We start from the raw sequence: 12,688 nt of genomic DNA on the forward strand, positions 1-12,688 counted from the left end.
AGCCTGATACCTTTAATCCATAGCTCCATCTGATGCTTGACGATGAAGAGCTGGGGCCTGGGAGCTGCTGTCTGAGTGTTCGCATTGACAGAGACATCAGGGTTCACAGTGCAGCCCTTCATGCAGTGCTGAATGCAAGCCCTTAGCAATCCACCCGCCTAGGGCCAGGACCTCACCCAAGTGGGTCCATCTGGTTGCTCTCATGAGTCATTTGTGCTTCCAGTCTAACTACGAGCTGATTTGGCATTTATAATGTATTGAGGGACCTGGGGCCTATAGGGTGCAAATTCCTTCTTCGCTGCAGGATTTCTGTGGCAAAAATAGGGGGCAAGATTTTGATACGCTGGGCCTTGTGATTAGAAATTATAGTGGTACTGCAGTTAGAGTTTACCTATGTCATATGTCACTTGCACAACATACCTCCCTCTGGCACACACCCACCCACCTCCCCTCTCCTCAGCGTGGCAAGGCTGGAGCCCCTGAATTGACAAAGACCTGCGCTGGATATCTTGGGATCTCCTTTCTCATCCGTACATGTGCTTGGTGGCTGCGTGTACCTAAGGACCTGCTTCAAGTGACATAAGTTTATCCCTGAGGATACAGGAGCAGGTCATCCCAGCCTGGGGAGGGCCAGGAATGCTGGTTATCAAGGGTCCTCTGGAAGGGAGAGAAGACTAGAGACCAAACCGAGATGAGCTCATGGGTTTTCTATCAGCCACAGTCACCCAGAGAGGATAGCTCCAGAAGGTCAACAAACCTTTGGATATCTTGCTGTATCGGTTGCTTATAAGACATTTTACCCTACCTTAAGACCACTCTGAAGCCGGAGAATCAAAGAGTCCTGAGAAAGCAATTATTTTCCCTATAACATCAGCTTGCTTTGGTTTAAGCATCTTCCAGATACTGTATGCAGGAGGCCTCTTTTGTGTCTGGTCACTCGTCATTGAATAAGGTGTACTCCAATATACTTGCAGTAACTATGCTAGTGTCCTGTTCGCTCACCTAGGATTGAAGAATTGAACTGCGTCCAAGGTGTTGTTTAAGCATCAGTAGAAATATCTGGTTGATGGAGAGCTGGCACTGAAAAATACCGCTTTTTGCAAAGCGCATTTAGTAGATTTTTCGTAGTCATATGAGTGTAGATGAGGAGATAGAAATATGTAAAAATGTGTAAATCCATGCATTTTTCTCCTAACTTTTTCCAGTCCAGCACTGGTCATACTGCTCGTTCCTGGTTGTAATCCTTTAATATCTTTCAAGGTGTAATGTCTTATTGGGATGTAGTCTGGATCCCAGGAATGCCCTCCCGGACAACAGACCGCAAGTTGATCTTTTTGTACAGGAGGTTGTCTATCTGGCCATTGGTCATTGGTTACAGTTTATAACTCCAGAACTATCTCACATCCTTCCTCGGGATCTCCTGCCTGGTGCTTCAACAAGGCGTGTTCTGTAATGAGGCACCTTCTACCTGAAGTTCCATCCCTGCAAAATGCTGAAGGCTTGCGATGAGGTTTGATTCTGACAATGGAGTGAGATTCAGTGTGGTATACTGCTTGGAAAGGATGTGATTAGTGCTGCAGAAGGTAGTGTCCTTGAATGAATACGAAAGGGTGAAATATTGGGGTGCATCACCACTAAGCCGGAACAAGACCTAGGGCCACATGTACAAAAGTTTTTAGCGGTTGCAAATGGTCCAATCTGCAGGAATCGTGGCCCTTTGCAACCACTGGAAACCACCTTTGTAAGTACCAAGGCCCTATGTGCGATTTGGTATCCTATTAACAAATTGAAATAGGGTTTGTGATTCGGTATTAGGAAGGGGCGTGATAGGGGCATCCCTTCCTGATAGCAACTCGCAGTGGGATGTACTAATGTTTTGCCAATGAAATATGGTCGCAAAACATTCACAGATTAGCACCAATTTCAAATTGCTAGTAATCCATTTGCAAATGGGAAGGGGTCCCAAAGGGATCACTTCACCTTTGTGAATGTTGGTGAAAACATTTTTTAAGAGTAGGCAGAGGTCCCATGGACCACTGCCTACTGCATACTCTTAAAAAATGAAAAGGAAACGTTTCAGTTTTCTTTTCGGAACGGATCCCTTTTTCATTTAAGGAAAACAGGCTGCATTTTATAACAATACTTTATTTAAAAAGCAATCACAGACCTGGTGATCTGCAGACCCCAGCAGGGCACGATCCCAGTGATATTTGGCCAGTCCCAATGGGTCGCAAATTGCGACCTACCTCATGAATATTAATGAGGTAGGTCTGCTTGTGACCCTTTGGGAATTTATAAATGTGCTTAGGACACATTTGTACATCGCTGTTTGATATTTCCTGATTGTGAACAGCAAAAATCCAAAATTAGGAAATCGTAAACAAACTTTTTCTTGCATGTGGCCCCTTGTGTTCTTGGGTCTGATAATGAAAATAGCTGAGAAGACTTCACAATGCAGGTGAAAACTAAACTCGTAGACTATGGCCAAGAAATCGACTTGGGATATTTGACCCCCTTCTGTTGATGGGGGTGTCCAAGATCAAACAGTATGGTTCAGGTCTGACGTAAGTGCAATCTTATGTTTAGGGTGGTCCAGCTGCCGGTCTAATCTGCATCTGTGGCATCTGGGAATTTAAACAAGGCCAGGTGTCGGAATTAAGTAAATTTTACTCTAATTCTGTAAGGAGCATCTTCTGAAGGTGTGCATCCTCTGAAGGTGTGCTGCACCTCAGACTCTCAGGACTGTGTATCCAGAGGGCTTTGCTGAAGTACACACTGAGATGTCCTAAACGCACAAACAAGAAGAGATTGCACAAATTGCTCATTTATATAGCTAATGAATTGGATACAAATAATTCCTATTAATGTGTTTTTTAGTTTGTTTATGTAAACCGAGTACATTTTCACATCACATAAATTGATTTGAAATTTGTGTTCCAATGCCTCTAGAAGACATCATGTGAAACCTGTACTTAAATCACTTGACTTGCAGGTGAAGGGGTGGGGGGCATTTCAAGATATTTGCTGTGGTCAATAAATCCATCCACAAAATTGGTTTAATTAATTCTTGGATTGCTGCTTAGTCCACATCCCTAAAGTTCTTAGTCTTTCAATTAATTTTTGGTCCAGTCAATATTCGAGCTTTCTTTGTTCAGTGGTTACACACTTGCTGCTGGTGTTAACAGCCCTTTAAAACTCTCCATCAGCGTATCTTCTGACACTGAAGAAAAAGTTGAAACTTGTTTTTCCAAAAGGATTAGTTTAATTAATCCTTTAACTCCCACTATCTTCTTTGACTTGTCTCAAGGTGATTATGTTGAGTCCTGCCAACTCTAAAATAAGTATTCCATGGAGGACTGCATGTGAAGTGTGCACTGCCCTCACCCAGCACATAAGTGGCTTTCTTGATGGGTCAGCTGGAGAGTCCGTCAAGGTTTAGTCAACGATATATACGTTCTCACAATGTGTAGTTTATAAACTGCTTGCAAGGCAGTAGTATTGTGCTTGCACATTATGGTGAGGTGTACAATATTTTACGTTGACCTTGTTTACGTGGACAGATCTCTCACTTCTGAATACATCTTGGACACCACATTGCTTCTGGCTGAAGACAGACCGAATGGAAGAGCCTGAAATTGGTAAAGATGTTTCCTCCACCAGAATTGTAGCTGTCTCTGCCTACCTGGACTCATTGGAACAGTAAAAGAAGCATCCTTCAAATCCAGGTTTACCATCCAATCCCCTCCTGATGAATATCCCATCGTTAAAAAGAGAAGGGAGACGTTTAACAAGTTCCCTTCAGAAAGATCTGGTCGTAAGCGAGGAGGAGAGGACCGAAGGGCTGAGAAAGAGATTGAATAGGGCTTCCGCTGGTATTAATTCTTAATTGGAAGATATAAGTAGTGGGGTGTGGTTCGCTCATTGGGGTGTAGGTGACTGCGAGGTGGAGTTCAGCTTATTCCATAAGCAGAGGAAGGAGGGAGGGATCCTTGATAGATTGAAAGGTCAGGTGTCCAATCAACGTTCAGAATCTTGGTAGCGTGATGTTTTACTTAATTCCATGAAGTTTTAATTTGAGGGCAGTTCATTAGCATATGTTTCAAGTTCTCCCTTTTAATTTCCAACAGTTATCCCGGGGTAGGACAGCTAGCTTGTGGAATTTGAAAGGGGTCTAGAATGGATACTGTGGTGCCCTGAATATACATTGAGTTATCTCAGAACCAACTTTAGAAGCGGCGATAGCAGCCTAATGTGTAGGCACTGCTTACTCTTACATGGTTCCTACATGCACCTTCCTGGGTGAATGTAGCTATAAATCCACTCATTTGCAAGGTATGAAGGCCAGTGCAGGTTTAATTCCCCTGCATCATATAACTAAATCCCTCTGCAAAATGCAAATATTGTTTTTGCAGCTACCGAATACTTCAATGTTAAAAAAAAATAGTTACAAATATTTTTTCCATGAGATGATTAGATTATGTAGAATTAGACGGATATTCCAGAAAAAATATTACAAACTGAAACTGGTGCATCAGTAGCATCCACATTTATGTAATGTATTTTCAGATTTCTTGCCCTAGGGGTAACGATCCCACAAACTTATTTAGATGAGTAGACTTTTCTATCTAACCCAGAACATATTTCTATCCAATAGAAATGTTGACCAGCAACAAACCCCACTGTTACTAAAGTTTCTATTGGCTGGAGATTCTATGAGATGCTATATTTGAGGGAATTTTGTAAGACTACCTTGTAGAGCGAGACAATGGGATTGCGGGAATATCAAAGCCCATTTCTCTCCATTCCCTAATATTGGACCAGTTAAGATTAGGACTTGGACTCGGATACAAGATCCGCTTCTGTGTCTTCTCAGTTTTCCACTTGCATGGGTTCCAGGTCTCCATAATCTTTTCAGAGGTCACTTTTTATACCACCGCTTAGTCAATCCCTGTGTTTCTTTCGAAGTACCTTTCTGAATCCGTGCTCTCTGCACTTTTCCCTTCCAGCTCCTCAAGGTTCCTCCAAGCATCCTCTGATGGTTCATGTAGTGTGTGTAGCCATGCTTACACCTCTGTGTTCACTCTGATCTCTTTCTCTTACAGGCCGGTTTGCCACGTCTTGCCTCCTTGATACTTTTCTTGGGGCTTTGCAGTTCCTCATGGGTTGTTTGCAGATCTCTTCTTCTTGCTGATACATCAAACACGGTATCCTTGTTTGGAGTTATTTCTACTTTATTCTGAAGAGATCCTGCAGCTTGGCTGGTTAAGCCACTTCTTGCATTTTACGATTTTCCATATCACCTGCACTTTTCCGTGGCCTCTTCCTTTTTTTCCCCTTTGTTTTGGAAATTCTTGCTTTTCCACATTTTAGTGAATAATGTAACATACGCTGTCATCTTAAATCTCTTTTTCTTGACGCATGTATGTAAACCGGGTTGTGACCAACAGTCTATAACTTTCTTTATCCATCTCAAAATCTGCTCATGGAGGGCAGAAGCAAGTGATGGGTAAGACCAATAAATGTAAATTGAAACTTTTTGTCCCAGTGCTTTACATGCCAGTCTTCTCAAGCGGTCTTGACTCTGCACCATCGCCAAGCCTGAAATCTTTGGGTGATCTTCATACCCGAGTAGACTGTTTTTATTCAGAACCGTAGATTTGTCCACGTCTCTCCAGCCAGTGCTCTTGTACATGCAGATATCCTGTTCCTATTTTTGTTCTAGGGTTTTTTCTTACTTTTTACAAGAATTTTTGAAAACTAAATGAGTAGGCTCCCTTCACCAGAAGCAACCTTTGATTTTCAGTTTAGATCCAATGCAGCGGTGCTGTGTCCTGCTCTGGATTCCATGGGGTCTTTCTTCTCTGACTAAGGTGCCATGTCTCTACCACACTTTGCACACAAACCCTTGAGTGTCTAGTGGGGCATGGTGAGCTTCTTCATTTATGTTTGTCTCTGGGAGCTGACCTAGGAACCAGTCTGGCCGTCATGCTTTGATTTGCATGCAGTCACAAGATCGCTTGCGGCCAGATGTATCAAAGGGTTTTACCCATTCTGTGTTTATGGGAAAATGTGTTCGTACACATGGCCCTTGGTGTCTTGGAACTGCGAAGTGCATGGATCCAGACCTCTGCCGCAGGAGAGCTGCGTGTAGATGTCACCGAGCTGTAGTAGACAATGTAAAACTACTCGATGAGTACCGTCTCCTGCACCGGGCCTCTCCTGGCAGCCGGCTTTTTATGCCAGTCTCTTCAGGGCATGAAGTATGCTACTGAACAAACATCTCCATTTATTAACCTATATTTAGAATAATTGGTTTGGTAAGCGGAGCAATGTAAACATTTTCTGCTACTTTAGAAACCCCTGTGCATTTCATACACCATCTTTCTTGGAGTTCCTTGTCTTGGTGCTCATGGGACTAGGGCTGAGATGGTGGTTGTGGTTCATCCTAGTGTAGGGAGAGATTACCCTACATGTCTAAGAAAGCTGTGCTACCCTGACATTATCCCGCAGTAGACTGTGTGATTTGTGAGTCCACTGAAGGTTCACCAGCAGAGCACAGGGCTGAGCTGGACAGAGGATGCACTTTTGTGCAAGCAGCTCAATGTCTGATATCAGTTCTGAAAAACTGAAAATCTCTTCTCCCTTCCACCACACACCCCAGGGGTTACTGGTGGCCTTTAAATTTAGAAAATGAATGAATTCCATAGAATAGTACTGAGTGGATAACAGAAGTGATGGAGTAAAAAGCCGTTTGAGTTCCCAAGGTTTCAGCAGAGCGAGCACTTACCATTAGAAGTGAGAAGTCTACTCTAGAGCACTGATAGAAGCCACACAGGGCTGTGTGCCAAGGTGTACTTTGCTATACTGGTTATTGTGGGTGTTTGATTTCTGGTGCATTCCATTTTCTCACTTCATTTTTGCATTTTCATTTGTACAGTTCCTTTTACTCGCTTATTTTGCTGCAACTTTTTGTACTGTCGGTTCTTGTTTCATAGGTAAGTTCCATGTCTTCAATTCCCTGCTATTCCAGCACTGATGTTGCTATCCTCTCTCCCTGTTAGAGATGTTATTCTGCCGACACTGGAGGGAACAGCGATGAGGTACTGAAGGCTCAGCAGGTGGATGAAGCCAGAAGAAAATACGCCAAGAGCTCGCCAACCATCTTCTCTAAAATCATCGACCGGGTCATCCCTGCAGAGATTGTTTACGAAGACGAGAAGGTGACTTCCATTCTGGGGTAGGGGTGTCCTTCAGGTGGGGTCAGGATGTTCAAGGTACAGTCAGAGCATACCCTAATCTTGTGTTACCTGCAACAACCTCACATTTAACCAGTTCTGTTGTCAGGATGGGGCATCCTCCTGGTTGAGGCAGGATGTACAAGCTGCAGCCTTGTCTTGCTTAACCAGCTTGGGGAAGGCTTGATCTATATTAACTATGGATTTGCCTTGTAGCTCGTTGGTCCTTCACTCTTCATTCACTGCATCGAAGGCCATGTCGGCTGTTGGCCTCTTTCTCTTGCACAACATGTGATTCCCCTGATTGGTTTCCTGCTCTCCATGTACACTTGTTGACTGTGGTGCATAAATTACAAATGGGAACAGTATCTGCCATCTTTGAGAATTTTATGAAAGTAATTGAGAATTGCGAAGGTGACCCTTGAGGACTCCTAAAAAAAAGGCAATGGATGTTTGAGGTGAAGGCAGGGGCAGTGTGTGTGTGTGTATATATATATATATATATATATATATATATATATTAATCATAAATCATTACACAGCATTAGAAAAGCAATATTTACCAGCTTCTCATGGCAGGAATGACGCCGGCACCATCCATCAGCTCGAAAGGTAATTTATTTTCTTATTTCTTGTAGAGTACAAGGTGCATAGTGCTATTCAAACAAATGTGGCCTGAGCCTTCGACTGGCAGTGGAGATCTACTCATATCTGTTAACTCAAATTAGGAGATGTTGGGCCTAAATGTCCATTGCTTGGTAAACAGCTACCCCTGCCCTGAGTGACATGACTGCATGTGAGCATGGTATCCTTACTTCTTTGGCGCAGCCAGCACACTAATCTAGCATGCACACTGAGGCCTAGGTCAGTCCATGTGAACTAGGAGGTCAAGAAGCTGTTCTGTGACCTGGAGGGGTGCAGCGAGAGTGCCCTCTGTCTTGACATGGGACTGTTGTCCATGGGCTAGGTTGTTGTTGCACCTGTCCCTTTTTGCAGGGTCATCCCCAATCTTTTTGCCTTCTTCCTCCTAATTTTTCTGACCAGTTTCTGTTAGGACTCTGGGCACTTTACCACTGCTAACCAGTGCTAAAGTGCATATGCTATCTGTGTAAATTGTACTGTTGAATGGTTTATTCATGATTGGCATATTTGATTTACTGGTAAGTGCCTAGCACAGTACACTAGAGGTACCCAGGGCCTGTAAATCAAATGCTACTAGTGGGCCTGAAACACTGATTGTGCCACCCACATTAGTAGCCCTGTAAACATGTCTCAGACCTGCCACTGCAATGTCTGTGTGTGCAGTTTTAAACTGCCAATTCGACTTGGCAAGTGTACCCACTTGCCAGGCCTCAACCTTCCCTTTTACTACATGTAAGGCACCCGTACGGTAGGCCCTAGGTAGCCCCATGGGCAGGGTGCAATATATGTTTAGGTAGGACATATACTAGGGTGTTTTATATGTCCTAACAGTGAAATACTGCCAAATTCGGTTTTCACTGTGCAAGGCCTATCTCTCTCATAGGTTAACATGGGGGCTGCCTTTAAATATCCTAAAAGCGCAGATTCCCTTTGAGAGCAGATACAAATGTGGAGTTTAGGGTCTCTGAACTAACAGTTTAAAAATACATCTTTTAGTGAAGTTCGTTTTTAAATTGTCTGTTTGAAAATGCCTCTTTTAGAAAGTAGGCATTTTCTTGCTTAAACCATTCTGTGACTCTGCCTGTTTGTGGATTGTCTGTCTGGGTCAGTTTGACAGTTGGGCTGTTGTGAATTCTCTCTAGACAGTGACATAAAGGGAGCTGGGGTGTAGCCTGCATATCCTAATGAGCCATCTGTGCTAGAGGGGAGGGAGGAGTGGTCATTCACACCTGAAAGGGCTGTGCCTACCCTCACACAATGCAGACTCCAACCCCCTGGTGAGTGTCTGGGGCCTGGCCTGGACAAATAAGGATCTTGCAAACACTTGAGACTTTGCTTCGAAGTTTGCCAACTTCAAAGGCAGAAAGGAGTATAAGAAGAACCCCAGCCTTTAGAATCTTTCTGGAATCAAGAGGAACCTCTGCCAAGGAGAAGAGCTGAATTGCTGGAGGAGGAGTACTGTCCCTTTGCTGTGCTGCTTTGCTGGACTGGCCTGCAGTTGCTGTTTCTGCCTGAAAGGAGTGCAAAGGGTGAACTTTGCTGTGCATCCTGCTTGAGAAAGTTCTCCAAGGGCTTGGAGTAGAGCTTGCCTCCTGTTGGAAGTCTCAGGGACACCAAAGACTTCAGTTTCCTCGACCTGCAGCACTGGAAACTGTGTGTTCTGTGCAAGAAGAAAAACCACTGCAACGCCGCCGCTGGCCTGCACCGTGACCTGCCGTAGCTGCATGGTCGCATTGCCCTATTTCGTACTATGACCCTGGTCTCACCGACGCCATCATCGGACGACTTCACCGACCCACTGCTTGCACCGTGACCTGTGGACCCACACTGCGGCATCGCCTGTTCCCACCCCAGCCTGGGCATCCCCGACGCCGCCGCTCCTGCTGACAACAATGCCACTGCCTGCACCGTGGCCTGTGGACACCGCTTATAAGAAGCATGAAGCACCATCATGTCCTGCACTGCAGCCCCAGTCCATCAACGCCAGCACCATTGACTCCAGTGTCGTCACCAGGCATCCCTGCCTGCACCGTGGCCTGTGGACACCAATCGTGAAGGTCACGAAGCACCGTCCCGTCCCGCACTGCTGGATTGGGCCTACCGACGACAGCGCTTCAGCAACGACGCAACCTCTGCCTTCACCGTGACCTGTGGACACCGCATGTTGCACCACCTCTGATCTCACCGACGCCGCTTGACGCCATCACCGAGCCACTGCCTGCACCGTGACCTGTGGGCACCACACGTCGCATCGTCCCGCTTTGTACCACAGCCCGACGCCATCCACCCCAGCGTTCCTGACTTCACCAGCCCGGAGTTCGATCTGCAACGTGCGTGACTTCAAGGGCCTGACGACTCCTGCACCGACTCTAGAACTAACACTGCGACACTGTTCTCCGGAGCTCACTACAAGGATCACGACGCCCTGCAAATCCAAAGGTACTGGTTGCGGGTCTTCCTGACACCGTAGCTGGCCCGCGCCGCGGCGGCTAGCCTGAACTGTTGGTTTTGTTGATCATGACGCCGTGATAGACCCAGGTGGAGCTATCAATTTCAAGGAACTATATTTTTAAGATAAATCTTACAAAATTCATATCTTTATCACTGTATGTTGGATTGTTATCGTTTTGGTCTTGTTTTACATAGATAAATATTGGCTATTTTTCTAAAAGTGGTGTGTTGTCCTTTGTTGTGTTTTCACTGTATTAGTGTGTGTTATGTGCAAATGCTTTACACATTGCTTCTGAGATAAGCCTGACTGCTGGTGCCAAGCTACCATAGGGGTGAGCAGGGGTTATCTGAGTGGCTATCTCCCTTATTCTGACTAGAGTGAGGATCCCTACTTGGACAGGGTGCAAACCGACTGCCAACTAGAGACCCCATTTCTAACAGTTCTTAACATAAAGCATGGTGGCGGCAGCATCCCAGTATTTTTTAGTTTATAATACTGAGCAGGCATTTTTCCTGGTTCAGGTAGAGTGCAGTGCCAACTGCCCCACTCGTTAAAGTTCACTTACATGTTGCACCCAGATCCTTCTGCTGACATGCCGTGAGCAGGGTGTGTGTGCGCACGTGGGTGTGTGGGTGTGTGTTTGTGTGTAAAGTAGGATGATCACAAGACTCTGCGTTGTGGTAAGTCAGTGTTTGCTGGGACCAGTGGATACATTTAGGCAGTACATCCTTTTTTGCCGTTCACTCTTCATTATACTGTTGTTTTGGACACTCCTTCGTGGAGCCAGTGTTGTGGCTAGCGGCTGCGACAGCCATCACCTTGTGTAAAGGTGTGCCCGCGCTACAGCCAGAAATTGAAGTTTAAAAAGGAACTACCACAAAGCGGTTCTGGAGTATAAAGATGGGACCCAAACCATCGCATTTTGTTTAATTTCCAAGTTCTTCTTGGCGAAGGAAGAAAGCGCTCCTCGAAGCACTCGAGATGCTACTGTGAGCCAGGGCTGTTTCTTTTCTACCAGCTGGTCTCCCAGACATGAACTTGCTGGAAATCGGTGGCCCTTGCTAGCACCCAGTTACCTGCCTGCCCTCTCGGAGAGGGCACAAGAGTGCATGGCCCTCCAGGAGAAGACACTACCCAGCAGGAGAAGCTCAACTAGGTTCCAGGATTGTGAAGCACCCAGAAGAGTGAACTTATTACCGGGAATGTAACTGGCTCCAGCCAGAGCCCTTAAGGGTTTTCCTGGCCTCCCTGCAAAGTTCATGTAGCAAATTGTGTGAAGAATCAACCCCCCCACCCCAGGTGACAGCATGCCATCCGGCATCACCCCGATGCGACCAGAGGGACCTGTTCTACAGCTACCACGACAAACTGTGAGATCTGTCAGGCCCGATGGCACCTCTGGAGAGGAGGACACCTCCTTCAAAAGATACACCAGCAGCAACTGCCAAAGACGAGCGGTGGACCACTACCGAGGCTTGCTGTGAGGTTCATCCCCAGCAGCAAAATTGAAGAGACTGCTATCTGCCATCACGTCCCCTCTGGCTGAGACACTGACTGTATGATCGCAAAGGTTTCACCGTCAACTTATCAATCAATCATTCAATCAATCAAATAGCATTTATACAGCGCACAAATGCTTCACAAGAGGCGTCCCAATGCTATCTGCAAGAGAGACTGATCTACCAGTGGATCTAGGCTTTATCAAAAAGAAAGGTTTTTAATTCTTTTTAAAGAGAGGCACAGAGAAAGCCCTGAGAGGCTAACAGGGAGATCATTCCTCGGGTTAGACTTCAGAAATGCAAAAGATCTGCCCCTGAGAGCTTTGGGACCTGCAGAAGTCAGACATTGCTCGACCTGACCGATCTGCATTGCTTATAAGGATGAAGTCTTTTCCACCGGTAATGAGGACCCTCACCTGAGAATGCCCTAAAAGCAAAAATAAGTGATTTAAATTTAATGCAATTGGCTCTTGACACCCAGTGTAAATGCTTCAAATAAGGCGAGATGGATTGCCGATAAGGAACTCTCAGAATCAATCTTGCTGCCACATTCTGTACTATCTGGAGGCTTCGGATTAAGGAAGCAGAAAGGCCCAAATAAACACTATTCGCTTAGTCTAAGCTAGATGATCATGCGCCAAGCTGTGTCCCGATGGAAATGAATCCCTGAGCCTGTAATAAAAGAATGGGGGACATTGTTTTAAACCCAGAAAGATAGATCTGCATGTTACAGGGATTAACAATCTCAGCATGAACTCTTTATTCAAGATACAAACTGATCTGGCCTACAGGTTATACACCTAGTACTGGCTTGCACAAGCTTAATAGTGAAGTGCCTGATTCCTACCTGCAACCTTTCC

The 12,688-nt window shown here is 45.4% G+C and overlaps 1 protein-coding gene across 2 annotated transcripts in view; it reads left to right on the forward strand.

The window, feature by feature from the left end:
- The window catches only part of LOC138251737 (long-chain-fatty-acid--CoA ligase ACSBG2-like), a 359,144-nt gene that overhangs the window by 31,649 nt on the left and 314,807 nt on the right, over positions 1-12,688 (forward strand). The window contains exons 1-2 of one of the 2 annotated variants that reach the window (XM_069205678.1): positions 5,113-5,204; positions 7,062-7,220. Coding sequence is in view for 1 of the 2 variants with exons in the window: in XM_069205674.1 (XP_069061775.1) it covers positions 7,062-7,220 (159 nt within the window). In the remaining variant the exon portion in view is untranslated. Of the gene's footprint in view, positions 1-5,112; positions 5,205-7,061; positions 7,221-12,688 lie in introns of those variants that run through there. The other variant, XM_069205674.1, reaches the window with a different exon arrangement.

Source organism: Pleurodeles waltl, chromosome 1_2 (genome assembly GCF_031143425.1).
Source record: "Pleurodeles waltl isolate 20211129_DDA chromosome 1_2, aPleWal1.hap1.20221129, whole genome shotgun sequence".
Taxonomy (NCBI): domain Eukaryota; kingdom Metazoa; phylum Chordata; class Amphibia; order Caudata; family Salamandridae; genus Pleurodeles; species Pleurodeles waltl.